Source organism: Corvus brachyrhynchos, unplaced genomic scaffold, assembly GCF_000691975.1.
Source record: "Corvus brachyrhynchos isolate BGI_N302 unplaced genomic scaffold, ASM69197v1 scaffold279, whole genome shotgun sequence".
Lineage (NCBI taxonomy): Eukaryota > Metazoa > Chordata > Aves > Passeriformes > Corvidae > Corvus > Corvus brachyrhynchos.
Genome location: NW_008246060.1, coordinates 6,077,997 through 6,098,368, shown reverse-complemented (window position 1 = coordinate 6,098,368; position 20,372 = coordinate 6,077,997). Strand labels below are relative to the sequence as shown.

General features: G+C 44.5%; 2 protein-coding genes across 2 annotated transcripts in view; both read right to left on the bottom strand.

The window, feature by feature from the left end:
* Positions 1-718: 718 nt before the first annotated feature.
* Positions 719-10,811, bottom strand: LOC103623663. Its single transcript, XM_008642789.2, has 5 exons — positions 8,111-10,811; positions 7,319-7,455; positions 3,799-3,910; positions 2,161-2,223; positions 719-1,281 (listed from the first exon to the last, which is right to left on the bottom strand). The coding sequence occupies exons 2-5, from the start codon at positions 7,394-7,396 to the stop codon at positions 1,175-1,177; spliced, it is 360 nt and encodes a 119-aa protein (XP_008641011.2). The 5' UTR covers positions 7,397-7,455; positions 8,111-10,811; the 3' UTR covers positions 719-1,174.
* A 100-nt stretch (positions 10,812-10,911) lies between these two features.
* The window catches only part of SNCG (synuclein gamma), a 15,146-nt gene continuing 5,685 nt past the window's right edge, over positions 10,912-20,372 (bottom strand). The window contains exons 3-5 of the mRNA XM_008642788.2: positions 19,546-19,673; positions 12,393-12,470; positions 10,912-11,294 (exon numbers count right to left, since the gene is read on the bottom strand). Coding sequence (XP_008641010.1) covers positions 11,265-11,294; positions 12,393-12,470; positions 19,546-19,673 — 236 coding nt within the window. The 3' untranslated portion in view covers positions 10,912-11,264. The remainder of the gene's footprint in view (positions 11,295-12,392; positions 12,471-19,545; positions 19,674-20,372) is intronic.

The window sequence follows — 20,372 nt, the reverse complement described above, 5'->3', positions numbered from 1 at the left end:
AATATTGCCTAGCCACGAGAAACACCCAGAGGCTGAGGTAAGAGCACTTACTGTGAATAAGTGGGTATTAGTGCCTTCTGTTGACAGAGGCAGCACTAAGTGGGCATCCTGTCTGTCTGCACAGCCTCTGATTGCCCAGCAAGCAGCAATCTCAAACAAATACTTCCATCTCCTAGGCAAGAAGATTGCCCCCTTGCTTGTGTGGCAGCGGCTCCGTCCCTGAGCAGGCCATGGCTGGCCGGGGCTGCCTCGGAGCAGCCACACGAACTGCACAGACACTGCAGCTCCGGCGTGGCTGGAGCCTGAGCGCTCCCAGGGGGCTCTCGCACCTCAGCGCTGCCGCCTGGCTTCAGCAGCAGAGCCCCCAGCGAGCACGGGGTAAAGACACCGGGCTTTGTCCCCAGCAGATTTAACAGGTGTATTGTGGATAATGGAAACAAGACATTTAGATGGGCAACAGACGTGTAGGAGAAAGGAGAAGGGGGTGGACACCAAAACTCCGTTCACTCACAGACACCACAGGGCTCGTCTGCAGTGCGGGGCTGTTGGTTTCCATCCGTCTGCCAGACTGCAGAAGGGTTCAGTACTCCTCTCCCTTACAGGGTTGTCACTGACCTCACTGGACTTTGAATCAGAGAGCAAAAGAGATTAGCAAGACACTGTGCGATCCTTCAGTGAAAGCCCCAGTAAAATAATGAGATTAAACAACGAGACAATCTGAGTAGAGGAAATCTTACAGTACTTTTATTTATCTTAATCTAAAAATACAGAGGATGGGAACAAATCAAACAACTGACAAGAAATACAACCCCAGCTTAACTTTTGGAAGTTGACTCAGTTTCATCACATGAATGTTCTGGTGTCCCAGTTATGAACAGTTTCACTGGCTTTGTAAATACACTCAGCTAATGTGGCAATAATCACTGAGCTGTTGTAAGAGCAGGGCAACAGCATTGCTGAAACCTTTTGAGCCATGTTGATGACTGTGAGCAGATATGCTATAAGATATTTTTTCTAAGTAAAGGATGAGGGGACCTTCTGCCTTAAAAATTTGTATTTGAAGAGGACGAAATCATCCAGATATCAAACAGCTTTCATTTTTCTACACAAAGAAGTAGGGAATTGCAGACCAAAGAGAGGTTTATACAAGCAGTACTGCCAACTTAAATTAGCATCATTTTTTAAATTCGCATTTTTTCCCGAAGCCAGACATTGCTTCTGCAGCTTGTCCAGCCACTTTTTCTACTCCATCTTGTGCCCTCTTGGAAGCCTTGTCAAAAGCTGCAAGAGAGGGAAAAGATACACAGAAAGTTGGAAAAATGCAACATGGTTCAATACTTAAGATGGAAGAAAGGTGTGAAAATAATTAGATTACAAAAAAAGGTAGTGATATATCTCTAAAAAAGAGTTTGGACATTTTGCTGCCTCCCCATCTAACACCAACACGTGCCCAAGCCTGCCCTTCTCGTCACATCCATGGAGCTGTGGCAGGTGTCGGCTTTAAGGGGATACTGCCAATGCATTTTGGCTTTTGTGAAATATTTTACACCCCAAAATTACTAATTCACCCCTCATACTTAGAATATTATTAAATTACTAACAAAAAAAAAATCAGTCTAGGTTTTAGTTTAACTTGTTCCCAAACCCCAGCTGCAAGCTGCCAGCACTTTCTAGACAGCACCTTTTCACCTGCAGGATCAGTAATGTTCGACCCCAGCTGCTGCCTCGGCAGGTGCTGGGATCCAGCGTAGGGCTGGACCTGGACAGATCCCTGCCCTCAGGGCTGGGGTGGGGGGAGCAAGATGTAACAAAGTGTTACTTAATCCTCTGGAAAGAAGAGCTGTTAGCACAAGTTTCTAAACACAAGGCCAATGTCTGAACGCTGTGCAGGAGACTTGGTGGCCAGGGAGTGTCAGATACTGTCTGCCAGTACATGTGTGGAGCTACTAAGCAACAGATCTTGAAATTCTTTCATGAGATTTATAAAATTTGTTATAAAAACGTTATAGTTGTTATAAAATGTTAAAGGTTATATAAAGTTGTCACTGAAACCAAGGGCTTTCAGGCTGAGAACGCCTGTGGGACAGAGGGGAATCAGCACTGGCCGCTTCTGGCTTGTGTTGAGCTGCTCCATCTTGATTTGAACGTCATTGCTCCTACCTTTCTGGCTTGCATCTGTAATCTGGTTGACTGCATCCTGAGTGGCCTTTTCCAATGTGTTTGCTGCAATTAAGGTAAAACAAAATCAAAATCTTTTCCAGCTGTTCCCAGTTCTGGTTACAGGAATTCCATACGTCAGTCAGCTTTCTGCACGCCTGCAGCAGGCTGTGCCCCTGGCAAGTGCCCAGGCTGGTACAGAGCAGGCTGAGGCTGTGCCCTTCACTGGTGGGCACCCTGGGAACTGTGTGCTGCCAGAGCTGCTTGCTCTGAGATTAGTGCTCACCTGGCACCTACGGTCAGCTGAGCAAATCAATGGCAGATAAGCAGGAGATAAAGAAGCAAAGATTAGCAGCGAGTTGGAATGATGACATTTAGCTGCAAGCTGCTTATTTAACACTACACTTGCTTTTATTGATTTTTCTACCTTATTATGCTTGGGGTAGGTTGGCCATCTAATGTGCATTTTTTCTGTGGGCCATTTGGGAGTAGGGCTTGTTCTAAAATGGAAACAAGTGCATTAAACAGAGCAGGACAAGAGAACGGAGATTTTTACAAACAAGATATGAATGGAAGAAGAGGAGAAGAAACTAGAAACATAACAGATCAACTCCAGAATGTGAAATATTAAAAATGTGAGATGCCTTGTGATGGTAAGATAGTTGATCATTTATGGAACAGCAAAGTGCCCCCTCAGTGGCATCAATATATTCAGGATGCAGCAAAGGCTATTTTGTTTTTCAGAAAGGAGTTCTGTCATGTTTGTGGGGCTACTACACATTTGTCCCAGATGTATGGAAACTTGCTGTAACCTAAATATAATCAAAGATGTTACTCATATATTTCAGCTTTACAAAAAAGTGTTTGCAGGAGCAGAATCCAGAACCATATCTGATCAAATTATATGCTACTGGGAAAGAGCTGCATGCAAACACAGTAGGGAATATACTACAAAAAGCTGGTATAAACTATAAACATTTTGCAATTTTTCATTTGAAGGGAAAGCTTTCATGGTTTGCATTGAAAAGTTGGTTTCCAATGCCCAGTGCTAATGACAACAGTGCTTGGTCTTACATCATGGGCATTGCTATGATAGAAACATGCATACAGGGTTTCTTAAACCCTGCAGAGTCTGGTGATTACTGCTAAAGAACACAACAGAAACATGTTCTATGCATTACAAACTATACATTGCAAGGTAGTTATATTACCAGAAGGCACTGACAGGCCAAGTGGCAAATGTTAATCAAAGGTTAATTCCAATTTACTAAAAGAAGAGCAGATTAAAAACCACTGCAGAGCATAAGAAAAGACCACCCTGAGCAAAGTAAATGCTAAAGGTTATTATCACCAAAAAAAGGCTTCACTGCTCTAAAAACATTAAGTTTAATGTTTTAGAGAGTGATAAATGTTGGACAATGCTCAGGAGACACAGAGGGAGAAGTGGGTGGATGGTTGAGGCAGCTTTGAGAGCCATGGACAGCCTGTGGTCTTCTCCAGGTGATGGCCAAAACTTGCAAAGTGGAGAAAAAAGAGGAAGCTGTGTCCTGCTAGCACCGAAGCAGCTACTTGTGGTATTTCTGAGTGAAAGTAGCGACTAAGACCCCCTCCAAATACGCAACAATATTTAATCTTTCTTACCAGCATCTTTTGCTGCACCTTCAGCTTGTTCCTTAAGTCCCTGGAAGCTTTTACTCGACATTCTGGCTTCTGACACCCGGTAAAAGTCCTCTCCTTTGATAAAACTGAGCACCTGGTGATGTATAGCACACTATGTGATAGTGTCCTGACTTGTCCTGGTTTTATACATCTGCCAGGAGACCTGCTGATTCTTTTGGGGGTGACTGGTACAATGGGTGGAGTTCGAATGTGAGGAATGAGAGCTCAAAATAGAGAAAAGCTGTTTATTTACCTTCCCTGATGAGAGGGTGTGCCCAGATTGAGATTTCTGCTCCATTGCACTGTCTTTGTTAATTTGTGGGGTCTGGTTTTTTTTAACCAAAACTGAAAAAAAAACCTGTTCCACCATCACAGGCAGAGGAAAGCCACTGGACTGAGCTTTACAGAGTGCTGGAAAACTACTCAAGTGCAGTGTGTGGGCACGGCCAACTTTCGTCCCCGCCGGGCTGACTTCCTTCTCCTTCCTTCAGTCCCTGAGCAGACCCTCATGAGAACAAAAACAAGCCCAAACTTGTTTCTGTTTTTAGAAGTTTTAGTCACAATCTCCCTTTCTTGTCAGGTGGGATAATGTTGGATGGTGAGAGTTGTGATTTATGTGTATTTTTATAAGAAACTGCTAATCTGGTCATCTTTCCAGTTGCCTGCTCAAGGTGGATTGCAAATCCCATCATCACAGAAGGCCTTGCCTGGCTGAGGCAGGTAACCAGTGCCAGCACTAGCAGTTCTCAGGGGAAGGGAAAAAAAAGAAGCCAAATTAACAAACCCACATTTTCCTAATGTGGCTTTGTGGTAAGATTCTCTTAGTTCAGAAATTATGTTTTAAAGTCCCTTCCTTTCCTAGCATCACCGCATTAATAAAAGTTTCTGGCCTTAACCTCTGGCATTTCCCAGGTTTCCACTAGCCTTTGGAGTTTATATTTCCTGCCATCAGTCCCCAGTATAAAGGTACTTTGTACAAATAAACTATTGGCAGTATCAGGAGCCAAATGACTCTCCGGTTTTGTGGGGTCTGAGTTCCTCATTGCCATTTTCTGGGGTACAAAGTGTCTCTGTTCAGATGGCCACACTCATACCCATATTTGTCTTCCTGAGTAAAGATTTGTGTTGGTAAACAGGCATGAGAACAAGATGCCATAGATGAACTAGGGTGGGCACTGACAGTTCTCCTAAGTTTAGGACCTCATTAGTACCCAAGGGAGGAAGAGTTACAGAAAACAAGGTTCTGTGCATTCCTCTGCCGCTCCTATTCTGCCTGTCATTTCAGAGAGCTCTTGTCAGCTTTTGCACCACTCCTTTGTTATTTCAAACAGCAATCCTCTTTCCCCCTCAACAGGTCAATTAGACTTTTAATTATACATTCACATCAGGTATCTTTTTCGATTCCTTGCTGATTTCTTTCCTGGAATGATTTTCTTACTTGAATTTGCAAAAACTCAGATAAAAAGACACCCAGTATTGTGGAGCTCTGACATTTTTTGAATCAAATCCCTAACACAGACCTACTTATTTTTCTTGCCCAAACCTGACAACACAGCTACAGCAAAGCCACACCAAAAAGGTGGATTTCAGCTGTTCTCAGCTCCCTAGCCAGGTAGATTAACTTTGTGCAGGGTGTGAGTGAAAGGAAGGAAGAGGCTCTCTGGAATCCACCAGGCAGCTTGTCACAGTTTGAGAGGAGGTGTGCCCAGGCTTCAGCAGCAAATACCTTCCAGCTGCCTTCCCAGCTTGTTTCCACTGCTGGGTTTTCAGTGCAAGATCCCTGCAGGTACTGGCTGGGATAGTCTGCCTGAAAGGGACACCAGGAATTTGGAAAAGAATTTAAAACTGACACATGCTTACATCAAGCATTAAACATGCACCGCATTGGAGCAATATTTTATAGACTCCTAATCAGTTCAGGTAAATATTGTTCTCTAATTTTGCTTTGGTACCTACCTAGATTTCCCCAGCTCCAACTATTATTCTTCCAAGTGGAAATCTCTGTTTAGCACTTTGGACTCAATAGGGGTGTCTGATCTGTGCCACTGCTTGCTTTACGTCCTGCTCAAAACATTAGGTAGCATGAATTCCTGAGTAAACCCACACTGCTGACAGCATGACTTCTTATCTAATGTAACCTTATCCTTAGCATTAATATCATTATCCTGATTCCAAACTGAAAAAAAGGTGAGCAAATTACCCTTGCCCAAATTGACATGGCATGATCATTATAATGCAGCCCAGAGCAGAGGGAAGAGGGACATTTGTATAGTATTTATTCCATATGATGGAACCAACAATCCATGCATCAGGTGGCTGATTAAATCAGAGTGCTCAAAAATGAGGATTTGAAAGGGTGGAAGGTTAGTTTGGACTTTTGCTCCATTCAGCTCTTTGTATCTGCTGAGATTGCAGGTAGAAATCCTGGTTAATGCCAGCTGGGGCAAGTACCACAGTGTGCAGGCACAGCCACGTGCCAAGGTGCCCCCGGAATTTCAGACTATTCCAAAAGTTACTCCACCTGGTAATGCCGGGGTGCATCGCTGACATTGGCCTGGACCAAAGTTAAAAAGTGTCACACTCCCAGAAGCACCATCTGCTCACCTCTGACATGTAACTTGTCTGACACCCTTCTCTGTGTCTGAGTCCTTGGGCTTTTTCTCCACATTCTGCACCTTCACAGTCTGTTGCTTGTGATGAGCAGTTTGGGGAAAAGAAACCCAGAACTGGTTCCTTAAGTGCTAGGAGTGCTCCACTACCTGTGGCCCTGGAAATGGCAACTCCAAACATGCAGCCTAAAAAGCTGTGAGTTAAATCTGAAGCACCACAGGGAAATTAGAAATTGTTATGGTTTCCTTTCCTTTCAGACATCTTCTGTGGTGTCTTTGAGCACCCTCTCATATATCAGTGACATGAACCCTTCTGTTTTATTACCTGATGAAGGTGAGAAGTAATTAATCAGAGCTAGAGTTTTACATGTTTTACACATGAAAATGGGTGAGGTTAATTAAGAAGTATTGAAATTTATTTGGGTTTTCTTAAATTTTAATTTTACAAGGGTTGGGATTTATAGACAGGTTTGGTGTCCATCAGCAAGGCAAATGCAATGATGTGTCAGGGCTAAAAAGTTCTACTCAGATCACTCCAGAAGTTTACGAAGCGTGCAGTGTTCAGCATTTGCAGCTGCTAAAAGAGACTGACACAAGTGTGGAAGGGATGTGATGTTTATATCATGAAACAGAACTGTTTTAAGAAATGCAATGGTGTGCTCATAAATAGAAATAATTATTTTAAGTCATATGTTAGTCATTTACAAGCTCAAACTAAAGTTGTTCTAATTAAATTAGCTGTTCAGTTCAAATGTTGATATACAGTTCTGGGAGAAAAGTAGGTTTAACTGATTCATCCTTTACACAGGTAGTAACATCCTCCAGGAATCATCAGTCAGCTCTGCTTCAAAGCATGAGGTCAACATAAGGCCAGTGCAAATGGAGTTCTTTACCTTCTGCTTTCTCAATCTTGCCGTAACATCCAGATGAAGTGTCAAGTTTCTACCGCCTTCTGGAGCACCTGAAACCATGCTTAAATGCTGGGATTGCTGTGGAGTCTCATGATATTCTGCAGAATCAGGACTAGAAACTACAAATAAAAAAAATTGCCAGGTCTTTAACTTATAAAGGGTAGGAAGATGAGCAAGGCTTGATTCCCACCTTAAAATCTGGCATGGAACTGAGGAAATAAATAACTGGTCCTATCCAAGGAGTGGCTGGCTGGGAAAGCTGAGAATGTGAGCTTGAATGTAAAGTCTCCAGTAGAGCTGTGTATATTTTCTAGGCACACTGAGAGGAAGGAGTGCTGTGGCTCCGCTCTTCTGGCACACAGCTGCGCTGCCCACCCCACGTGGGCTTAGTGGAAGGGGAAGGGTGGAGAAGTGGAGCTGCCTCGCATGCTGGGATCCGCGTGCCAAAGCTTGACAGAGAAACTCTGTGCTGCTACAAACTTGTGTGGGCTGATATTCAGAAAGCTCAGTTTTAATCTGAGCTTTTTCTGCTATGCTGTTAACAGTATGGAGTATCTTCTTGTGATTTGGTAGGGTTTCAGTGCATTTATGAAACAGTTAAGCCGAGTTTCAATGTGTCAAAGAGGTAAGAATATGGTTTTATAGAGAGCAGTATTAAAAAAACAGCCCTTCAGTTTTTAATTGGGTGCTCTGTGAGTTCAGTTTTAGGGCATGCATTATGCAGACACAAAAATAGAACTTTCAAATGAAGTGGGATTTTAAGTGTATTATTACCTGATCTGCATTTAAATTAGTGGAATGCTGTTTGGGATATTCTGTAGAGAGCCACTGCTTCCTCTTCTTCATCCCAGACAGACATCTTTGAAAAATCAGACCCTGCATGCCCTTCAGCCCCTGGCTAGGATGTAACTGGGGGGAGCTCTCAAAGGCTGCGAGGTCTATCAGAAAAAATCACTTAATAAAGCTCAACTGCAGTTTTACATGGTAAGGAAGTTTTGCTGTTACAAGGGGAAAAAGTGGTTTTCAGCACTTTGTTGGCCACTTGTATGGCAAGGTTGATGCAACACTTGGCAGCAGCTGTTCCTGGCTCATTGGATCCCCTCAGAGGTCAGAGTGCGAGTGCCCAGGGTCATCACTGGGGACGTCACTGGTGGCCACACTGTGCCTGGCACTGGGTGCTGTCTCACCACAGTGGGATTAAGTTAACAGCTTGTGTGACAGTGGTATCACATGTACAAAGTCCACTTAAACAATTCACAGGGTGAGATGAGTGAAAGAAATACTTGATCACCCAGACCATGACCTGTCAGCAAAAAATGATTTTGCTAACGTTTGCTTCCCTCAGCATTTACCTGGGGCAGGGGGTGCCAGCACTTCTATAGTAAAAGCACCTTCTTCTGTGGGATGTTTCTGAAGCATCTCCTCCATCACTCCACTTTTCACTTTCCTTCCATCACCTCTTGTTACACTTGCCTGAATACTCATTGAAAGCACGGACTTCTTTTCCATGCAACAAACCAAACAGATGTACAACAAACTTTGGTTGAATAATTAATAGACAATATTTTGTCTCTTTTATGAAAGACCCTTCTACTTCAGAAGGAAACAAGTCTTCACTATTCTTACCTCTGACAAGGGTGGCTCAGACCTCTGGCTTCTGCTCCCCCCAGCTGGGTGACAGCCAGTCTGAGGAAGGGACAGCGAGGAAATAGAGGCTCACTGAGCCATTGCATTGGCACAGCACTACGCTGTTCCCCCTCACTGACACAGGGTACTCATATGGGAGGAAACTGCATGTCCTGGTGTCTGTCTCCAAGACTTGTGGTTGCCTGTGCAAGATGCAGAAACACTCTCTAGGCTCTGACTGCCACGGGGCTAGACCAGGCCTGTGCAGGGACTGCACCAAGGAAGTGCTGAACGCCTGTCCAGCCTGGGCCCAGAGCAGTGCTCTCCCGTGTGAGAAGCAGGCAAGTGCAGAGGCAGATCTTTAGGAAACATTCAGACACTTTTGTGCCCATATGTTGGGCAGTAGTTGAGCAGTGTTTTCAGTCCCACAGTTCCAGACACAGCTGTGTAAATACTGGTAAAACAATTTCCCTCCCCCAGGGAAGGAAACACAGAGTGCTGCATGCCTCCCTCCCAAGCAGCCATGTAGCTCAGCGTGGCAGAGATGTGTCCCGGCACTCTTAGCTCAGTAATTATCATTCTCTCCTGATTTAAGCCCTTGGAACCAGGGGCAAAGCCTGCTTGAGAGATGGGCATTTGGGGAGCAGCTTACTCCTCCTCTGAGTTACAGCCCGCTCCTCCCTCCCACACATGCCCTACATAGTGAAGGCATTCACCTCCTTTTTTTTGCAAAACACTTTTGTTTGTATCCCCATAAAGCAAAGCTTTTGAGCAAAAGGTTTTTCTGTCTCTCTCTAGCGAGCACTGAGAATAGACTCCAGCCTCCTGCTGCTGAGCATGAGTACCTCTTTATGTCCTCTTACCTTGGCCTCAATTTTAGTTATTCTAAATGCAGATGTTTTGCAGGACATCAGAAAAAGAGTATGCACATACCAGATACATCTTCCTTTGAGGGGCCTTGTTACCCCTGCTAGGGCTCTTTTGTTCCCTTTCTGTGTTGAGATCAAAGACTCACTGGGATGGAAATCCTGTGGTCTCTGCAAGGCAATGCTTTACACATACTGTTATGCCTGAGAGAGGCTGCCAGCACACTTGCTAGATGCTTCCATGCCACAGCAAGTCTCTTCTGTAATACCTTCCGTGGTCATCATCATTAAGCAGCTTAATGAAGATTAATGGTCTGATTTTGAAGCAGTTTAAATCTCAACAGTTTACACTGGCTTCTTCTGGATTCGTGGGTGCTCTGCCTGCAGGTAAATAAAAGAATCCATTTTTATACCCGTAACTACAGATGTGCTTTAAACTTAGCCCATTATTTACAGCAATGAGCAACATTTCTTGCTCTCTACCCTGGTGAATGTGGAAGGTCTCTGCCGCTCTCACTCAGCAGCTGATCTGCAGCCTGACCAAGTGCTGTAACTGATACCAGCCCCGTGTTCGTGGTGCACCAGGAGATTCTCCTTTGGCACCTGCCCTCACACTCACACATTTCACAGCAATCCTGCCCGTGCTGCCAGCAGCAGTGCAGTTCTGATCAGGTCGGTTGGTGCCCATCACAGTTTTCAATTACCTTCTGGCAGCTTGTTACCCCCGGATGTCAGGGCAGCTGTCTGGTGCAAACAGAATAAACTGAGCTCAACATCACTTTCACATTCCTTTAAAAGGCCTCCTTTCATCCAGTATCACCCCCCCACATTCTCTCTTAAATATGGCAAGTATTTAAAAAGTGAAATATTTGTTTTTCAGCCCTGAGACAGAAAGCCAGACTACCTACAGTACTGACTTAAGAAATACAATTTCTCATGATTCTTCATCTCTTACAATATGATTTAAGGCCCTTACAGTTTTGAGATCCCTGTATTCTAATACTGCACTTTTACAGGAAGAATGCATCAGTTCGGAAGGATCAGCATCTAAAATGTGCAAACAAAACTGACAAGACAAAAAAACTTGTTCAAACACTCTTTATTAGTTAAAAAAAAAAAAATCCACAATGCCTAGAGATCCCAAGTGCCAGTGCATAAGGATGCAAGACACAGATTAGTGAGTCCAACCAAAATATACAAAGCAACTGGGAGGCCAGGAGGGAGGTTGGAAAAGACACACAGCCCAGTACACACCTGCACTTTACTTACAATTAGAAGAGTCTGGCTTACATATACTGTAGGACTGGTTTATGAAGCAAGTGAAAGACTACAGAGCTGCATGTAGTTAGTCTACGGACAGTGGGATTTTCCTATTGTGGTGTCAGCTAATATTTTCATGTATGCTCTTGGAATGGTCTCTTTTGAGCTAGAATTCCCTAACTTGATGGATCACCTTCAATTTCACCCTGTGAGAGAAGACAGATAAGAAAACAGAATTAGGTAAATATTTCCAGTGAAAAACATATATAAATAAAATTAGGAGAAAAATCAATGCTGATAGTCACCACACAAAACCCCATAAACAGCTAGAAAACAATGAAGACCGTAGGTGATGCAGAAAATAAATGAATTATCCATTCCTTCTGGAAACCAGACACACTCCTGATGTAACCCAGATCTCTGGGGAAAACGAGGGTGTGAATTCACACGTGGTGGGGCTCTGCTCCACTGGCAGGCGTGTCCTGCTTTGTGCTCCTGGCATCAGCACTGGTGCAGCCATGGAGCCAGTGGGATTATGGGGCCCATTTCTGGGACTGGCAGTTGGGGGGTGACGGCTGGCAGAGAGTGGCAGGTGCAAGCTGAGACTTTTGGGAGCTTCGGGGACCATGAAAACAGTCTGAGCTTCAGAAAGGCTGGAAACTGTGGGGTTTGGGTGCATGCAGTATTTGTGAATGGGGCAGACAAAGGCCTTAACACTGAAATTGTAAAGGAAATACCACACGAGATGCGTTTGCCCCTGTTGCCCATGTTGGACAAAAAGTCATCCAGTCATCCTTGTTCAAGACCTCAAATCGGCCCAGAGACTGATGTTTGACCCAGGGCTTCAAAAGGACATTGCAAGTAGAACAGTTCAAAAATTAAATGAACGAATTTAAATACAGAAAAATCTATAGAAAAACCTAACATTATCTAAATCTCTTCTAAAGCATGGCTGCAACCAGGAAAAAGCTATTCCATGTGATGACAGAACCATAGGACAGCATTAACTTTTATATGTGCATTCACACCCCAAAATCAACCCAACTCAGGCAGCAGTTTCCAATCTGTCCATCTGTCACTGATGGAAAATTCTCAAGATAAGGAAGTGGCAAAAGTGAGAACAGATGAGCTCAGGTTTTTGTCCAATAACTCAGGAAAGTGGGAACAGTGAGGGGCTCCTTGCATGGCAATTCCATAACCACAGGAGGCAAAGGGGAGATCCTCCCAGGGGGAAGCCAGTAACCCAGAAGGAGCCCGTGTGTGGCACAGAGCGCCCGGGGCAGCAGGGCTGTGGCACCACTCACCTCCGTGCCGGTGCTCGCTGGGGCCCCCTCTCCCTCCACCCTGGGCTGCTCGGGCGGCTGCGGCACTGCCAGGTCCTCCTGCCAAGTCACAAGCAAGATGTTTGTCCTTGCTGCCACATGCAGAGTCACTGCCCTAATCTTAGACAGACTGCAAGATGGGGTTGAGCATAACACATGCAAGCAAAACAACAGCTTTAATAGATGGCAGATACTGCTTGAAATCCATTTTTGTTGTGCCACTGGTTAGAGCAGATATCTATGAAAAAGCCAATTCAATTTCTTACAGCCTGGTTTAGGGTCTTTTTCATACAGAAAACCAGTTCTTTTTCTGTCATTGAGACCAGAGTTTTGACTCCTTCAGTGTGAAGAAATTTGGGAGGAACAAATAAATCATCTTTTCCTAAGGAACGTGCCCTTAACTTGCATTGCATTGTTGGCTGAAATGACTCTTGCTGGTACCAGCCTGAGCTGTGTTAAGAAAGCCCAGGTAACCAAATGACATCAAACTGCACATGATAGAAGCCAGTTTCTCCTGCAAGGAGACCTGTGTCTCTTCAGGAGAGGCCGCTGCTCTGATGGAGCCATTCGGCCACAGCCTTTCTGAAATGAGTCAGCTCTCCTGCTGCCAGCAAACAGCTCACTACTCTCAATTTATGGAGGCTCATCCAGCCTGAGGATCCAGCCTGTGGCTTTAAAGCACTTTACATTTGCATTTGCATTACACTTTGCATATCTACACCTTATAACTCAGCAGTGCACATTAGGCCAAAGGAGGTAAATAGCCTCAAATTGTATTTTGAAGCTATACAAACAGATTATTTATTGTTAGGTGGAAAGGAAAGAAACCTCTAATGCAAGCCATTGACAATAGCTGCAACAGCAGGTGTTTCATCGTGTTTTGCAGGTGGAGTTACCAGCTGCTGTGTGAAATCATGACGGTCAATCAAAGGCAACTGCCTAAGGTGCATTGGGAAAACGGGGGAATAGCCGGCAGGAACACAAGGAACAGCGCAGTGCACCCCATCTTCCTACAGGGTATGACCACCTATTGTTCCTGTGGGCAGGGAGCTTGGCTCTGGCAGATGTGGAAAGAGTCCTGGAAGAGGGACACCTTTCTCAGGACCACCCTCGGGACACTGTATCCAAGAGCAATGTGTGGGCTGGAGAATCCCTGTTCAGCTATTGTGCCGCTTGTTAGATCCCTTAGATCGAGCTCTCTGCCAAGACCGCTGCAGAAGGCTAAAAATCAACCACCTATTTTTAGAAAGGGAAGCAACTGAGTTTCTGGAGGGTGTTTCTAAATGGTGTTGGAGGAACCAGCACAATAGCAGGATGAAGAGGTGTCAGGCCATGTTAGGGATGTTGCCTCACAGCCTTTTTCTCACGCGCTTCCACCCTGCCCAGAATAGGGAGCAGGAGCTGAGGAAGGGCTGCATTCTTCAGCTGGGTGTTAGCTGAGTGTTAGGAACTGCTCAGGAAGACAACATACAGAGCAGGACCATGTGGTGTAGGGGTCTTCACTTTGGACGAAGAGCCAGAAATTCCTGGCCACTAGCTCCAGCTATAACACTGACCCACAGAACGATGCCGGGCAAGAAAGAAGGGGTGAAAATCCAACTTCCTTGGGGGACTGCAAGAGTTTTGCCATTCCTGTCAGTGCTCATCTCCTCATTAAAAGGGGTAACATTTTCTAAGTGAAAGGCATGTTGAAACCATGAAGCAATTAGTAATGCTTCTCCTGCTCTTAAAGGGCAAGCTGAATTTTTCCCCTCAGAAATTACGTGCTTTCTTAGAAAAAAGTATTTAAAATGGAAAAAAATTTAAATATTTAGTTTGCTATGGGCTGTTTTCTTTTATTTTTGGGTGGGCAGTTGAATCTTTTTTTGCTAGTGAAGAAAGAAAAGTGAAGTACTTGAACATAATAGTTAAGTGAAACACAAGACTTTAGAATTCCTTCCAGGAATACTATACAAGTTTTAAAATATTTTGTGTGTTTAAAAATATATTTTTATGCAGAATATATACACCACAGAAGATCTATATATATAAAATACAATATTTCACTAAATTTATGAAACATAGGTACATGTTCAGCTATCACTAATGAAAAACTCAACAAATTAAGACCTGCTGTTTATAAAAATATTCCTGTGCAATGCTAAGGGATCTTAAACAGACTGTACTATAGGCTTCTGAGTTCAGCTATCTTAACAAGTTTTTTTAAAAACTGATTTTAAAAGCCCAGAAATACTGAAAGAAATTAATTACAATTTCATTCCTCAGATTTCTCATTTTCACAGTTTCTATGAAATTCCCTTTTTCAGCTCCTCAGCAACTGGCTTGTATGTTCTGCTGTCTGAATCCATATACAAAGTGGGATTTATATTTTTTGTCTATATTATCTTATAGACCAGCAGGAGTTCTGTTGCTGTCCCCAAATATTTGGACATAAACAATCTTACTAAGATTATCTTCCTTATATAACAGAGACAGTCCAAATATTGGATGCTGGAATATACTCATCAAATCTCAACAAATTCAGTAGCAAGCAAGATTTCATTATTATTTTCATTATTATTATTATTACTATTCTTTTAAGGCTGTAAAGCCAGAGAGGTTCACTGCCAGCCTAATCTGCTACAAATTTAAGAGCCCTCAATGGGATATAAATTGCATAAGGTGGAGAGGTTCAGCTTCCTGTAGTGCTCTTGACCTTGGGTGCTGGAGCAAACACAACGCTGCCTGGCAGCATCCCCAAACCACTCCCCTGGAACCCCTCAGGCAGCCTGACAGGTCCTGTGGACGAGCTGTCCTGGACAGGTTTCAGCCTGAGTGTGCTCAGAGTGATGCTGACAGCTCTGAGTAAGGGGTCAACCCTTGATTAAAGTGAGTGGACCCACCGACAGGACAGACAAAGGGCCATGCAGGATTCCAGTCTTACCCTACAAATCCAGGTAGACTTTTGGGTGGCTTTGTTTTTATCCAGCAGCCAGATTCTGACAGTTTCCTGGGACTGCTTATACAAATAATACATATTTAACAGTGTATCCTATGGGATTGCTGGGATACGGCCTTGAGCCATGAAGCACATCCATGGTCTTGTAGGCTTTAAGGCTTCACCAGTGCCACTAACTCAGCTATTTTGCATGAGAAAATGTATGCCTGCATGCACTAATGAGACTGAGAGGGAAGCACAGAAAAAGTGCCTGTAGGGAGAGTACCCCACTCCATGCCACTTTTGCAGTCTCCCCTGCTCCATGAGATGTGGAAGGATACCACTGGGATGCATCACTGCATCAACTAAGTACAGGGAAGCTTGAACACAAAGGGGAAGAAGTTTCAGCTATTTATTCTACTTAGTTGTTAGGTAGCTCTGCTGTTGATTTCCCTGCTCCTCCTGCTTAGCAGCTCTTCCCTTGGTGGCTTCTGAGAGGCCCTTGGTTGCTCTCTTCTAGTGGCAGTTGTCCAGCCCAATCTAACTTGAACAGGGAGGTCACTCAGTTCCTGCTTCTAATTCCTTGGGTGCGACTGTCTTTGCGTTAGAGGCGTCGCAGGGTGTAAGTGAAGGGAATTAAAGCCATGCACATCAGCCTTCCACACTCAAGACGTGCAGTTGTTATGAAAGAGATGAGCCATGGTGTGGGTGCGGCCCACGTGCGCCAGATCAGGTGCACAGAAACGCCAGCGAACACGCCCAGCAGTTGCACATAACTGACAAACGCTCATTAAATTTATGGAGTGAAGTAAAACAAAGATCAGACCCAATTCAAAGTGACAGAGTCATGAACTGACAACTGAATCATAGAAACTGACAGGTTGTTCCAAACCCTGAGGGACATTTTGAGAGTGTGTGTATGTACATGGGCTTGTTCCCAGCCACGTGGTGTCTGCATTGCAGCAAGCTCTGTGCTGTGTCATACAGACGAAGGATTAATCCACTTCTAAGGCAGGGATATTTAGTGGGTGGTTATCTCACTGGAATCTCTTAATGTCCACCCCAGGGATGGGGATGGGTGCAAAGCCACAGACAGAACACACTATTGATAGGTTTTGTTCCTTTGTGCATCTGAAAAATTGTGGAGGGTTTATAATCTCTTAATTTATAGATTTTTTAGTTAATACTTAAAAACTCCCCCAAACCAGTGAATATTTTCTTGTACTCAGCAGTGACCAGGTCATTGCCAAAGCTCTATCAGGCAGTGCCAGCACTACCCAAGGTTGTTCTCATCTGGTGCTTGGCACCCCTCCATAGGTGTAGAATCACTTCAGCCTCATTTCTTTCTGCGTGGCTCTGAGTGCTCCCCCCAAGGACAGTAAGGAACAGCAGGTTGCCAGGGCGTCCACATTCCAGTGCCTGCCATGATGAAACAAAGGGCTGAATTCTTTCCCGTGGCCAAAGCCACCATTTGATACGCCATAGAACTCAAGCACCCTACAGCTATTCCAAGCAAAACTTAACCCAAAACCCTTAGAGCTCCCCTCTCTTTCCTAGTGTGTGCCTGCCACTGATCCCAGCTGCCAAATGCACAGATTAAATGTCAACAAGTTCTCTGCAATTGATATTAATACTGGGAATGGTCAGCTGGGGACATGCCTCCCCACTCGAGTTCCCAGCCCTGAGGCACCCCACAGCAGTGCTCAGTGCCATGCATTCACAGATCCCTGGCACTTTGAACAGCCCAGGGAACAACACTGCAGGGAACAACCCTGGAGATAGCTGAAAACCCAAATAGGATATTGTCAAGTGCTCTGTGCAATTAGAAAGGAGGAGGATGGTGTGGAGCACAAACACGTCTCAGGACTGGATGCAACAGCTCTCTCGAATATCAGGGGTTGAAATGCCTGTGATGATTCCAGGATTGCAAGATTATGACAGTGGGTATTCACTGTTTAAACATTTAAAAGCTGTATCTTATCACTCTTAGTGTATCTCCAGTGTATCTCGCACATGCATTACAGTGCCTGGTGCTGCTATTGGCAAACCCTGGATGTATTTCCATTAGCAAATTGTGTAACGTGATAGGAGCAGCTCTGGAGAAAAACCACCCAGTGCTGAGAGCCCAGCACAACTCCTTACACTCCTTTCAGGGCCCTCCCTCTGGATCAGCTTTGGCTCCATGGCAATTATCCATTAGCAGTGGGGATGTGCTCGGTGTGCATGCAGAGCTCAATCTTCTGTGTCTAGCTGGATCCAAAAGGTGTCTAGCTAGATGCTAAAGTATGGTGGGTGAGTGTGAATAAAAGATTTGCACTTCTAAGCTGAACTAAACTAGCAGAACAGATGAACCCTCTTTCACAGAAACAAATATTTTTCCTGAATTTTTTTTTTTCCTGTGATTTGTCTTGTTTTTCTCCTCCTGTTTTCAGTCAGCTGCCCACTTCTGCTGTTTGGCATGACACCATGATGCTGTATCCAAAGCAGCTTCCTGGCTCCGTTTATTCTGCCCTTTATCATGTGACACATCCTAATTTTTTATTTCTTAATCAACCTCCATTTTAAGTCTAAGCAGTCAGGCATCAATGGAAGACAGCAGAATGACAGTTTAGACGCTCTCTGGAAAACTTGCACTCATTTAAACTCTGAAATTAGCTGTAAACTGTAGATGCCAATCTTTGAGGTGGGGTTCACAATTAGGAGGAAAGGGGAAGAAGATTGCTGTTGCTCAGTCCTTGCTGGAGGGGAGACAGTTTGATATCTGCAGCAGGGATTCTTACCATCAGCAAATTCCTCACTCTCCTGGGTCAATCACCCCATGGTCAGTCAAAAGGTAGGAAGGGATATTCTGGCCCCATGGAATTAGAAATCACTGTTTGCACTCCTGCAGCCTAACTGCTGTTCTCTGTGGGAATAGAGATTAAACTTATCCCAAGGGCTTAGCAGAACTCCCCTATCTGCCCTTTTCACATGCTTTCAGGAGGACATTTTGCGTCACTTGTAGCTGCTGTTCTCCTCTTTTGTTAGGCTATTCTCTCAGGATTTATATGCTGTGTAGAAGTTTTGTTTCACATCACAATGTGTTTATGTGCAGGTCAGGAAATTAATCAGCCGACTATCTGAACAATTAAAACAATTTTGGCCAGCCTGGCTTCACTTTGATTCTGGGTTTGGGTTTGTTGTGACTCATCAAGCTCATGTGGCCATCAACAGCACTGATGACACTCTCTGAAGAGGGGAAAGAGCCCGGTTTTACCAAAGAGCTGCCAAGTATTGGCCTCGTTCTGTACAAATGGGTGCTGTTTGTTACCAAAGCATCTTCTCTAATGATCAACACTGCCTTCATCCAAGGAGCTGTTCTGCTCCTTCACATGCCCCTTAATCCCCTCACTTGAAGCAGCCCTGTTTGTCAAATTAGGCTGGAGGACAGAAGATGCCTTGTCTGAATCTGGCTTAATCCGTACACAATTTGGGTCACACGGCCTTTATCAATAAGCACTTCGTTGTTGCCAAACCAGCACGAAGCAGAGCAGCAGGGTCAGGCTTTCTGCTGGAACCAGGCTGTGCCTGAATTGCTGCTGCCCTCTGCTGCCTCTGGAGCTGCCACGGCCAGAGCAAGCCTGTACATCCCACCAGCATGGCACAGGGGTGAGGGCAAATGCTGGCTCCCATGGCTTCCCACCACGAACATTCCAGAGCTCTGACTCAGTCCAGATGCTCACTGCAGCCCAGACACGTCTACTCAAGTCTCTGGGAAAAATGCTTTTCTACATTCATAAGAAAATGGAGAGCCAGACTCTTGCCAGCAGTGCCCACTGATGGGACAAGAGACAACAGGCACCCAGTGATTAATGTGTCCATCTGAACAGAAGAAAACAGTTCTCTTTTTTCCTATAAGGGTGGTCAAAAACTGGCACAGGTTTCCCAGGGATATTGTGGAGTCTCCTTGCACGGAGATTCAAAACCCAGTAGGACACAGTCCTCTCTCATTGGACCTAAGGGGGTTGGACTAGATGATCTCAAGGGGTCCCTTCCAAACTAAATGATTCTGTGACTATATTAGGCATTATATGATAATATTAGGTATTATACAAAAGCAGATATTGCTGAAAACATTTCATGAAATATGTAAAACCATTAACTATAATTGTTTGCAGGTAGTTTAATTGTAATCCAAAGGCTCTTCTGTCCTGCACATGACAGAAGAAACAAACATACCTTTTTTACTACTCCTGTAGTGGCCACGATGGTCTCTGCTCCTTCTACAGTCTTGTTTGCCACTGTGTTCACACTGGCTACTACAGCTTCTCCCACCACGTTGGCCTGCTCTTTGGTTTTCTCAGCAACTGCAGTTTCAACAAAAGCAGAAAGTCAGCAAGCTAGACACTGCCAGAAGGCTGCCAAATTCCCTGGGATGATAAAATTATTGCATTGATAGAAAAGAAGAAATTAGCCCTGGTGCAGTCCTTGTTTGGATTTTTTAGATTAGTTCATGTCTGAATTTAGATCGTGTACGTGAGGATTTCTGTCTGACACAAAATGCTGCTCAGAGAGCAGCACTGCAGTCTGTCAGTCTTTGTGGGCAACTGAGGACTGAAAAATTCACTGTCAGATACTAAGAGACAACAGTGTAAATAAGGTATTTTGCATTGCAAATTGTGCATGACCTCTTCCTGAGTACCTTCCGTTTAATTTAATACCCCTTGGGAAAGGATCCATTCCTCTTCCTTCAGGGCATTCCATATGGCTGCTCTGCCTTGGAGTTTAGGACACCCTAGAAGGAACCCTTTGGGTCCCTGACTGTGCGACAAGAGTCTCCCAAAGACCACAGTTTTGGCCAGACAGGATCTGATGCAAGTAAATCCTGTCTGTGTGCACCTCACATCGTGAAATGTCTAAATTGCTGTGAATCACCCCAGTCTGCCAAGTAACCTTTGTTAAATTTTTTTGACCTAGTCTACTGATTAAATATTTTCTCCCATCCATATCCCTGAAAATGCCAGACCCCGAACCATTGCTCCTGGCAAGTAGCCTCCATTCATCAG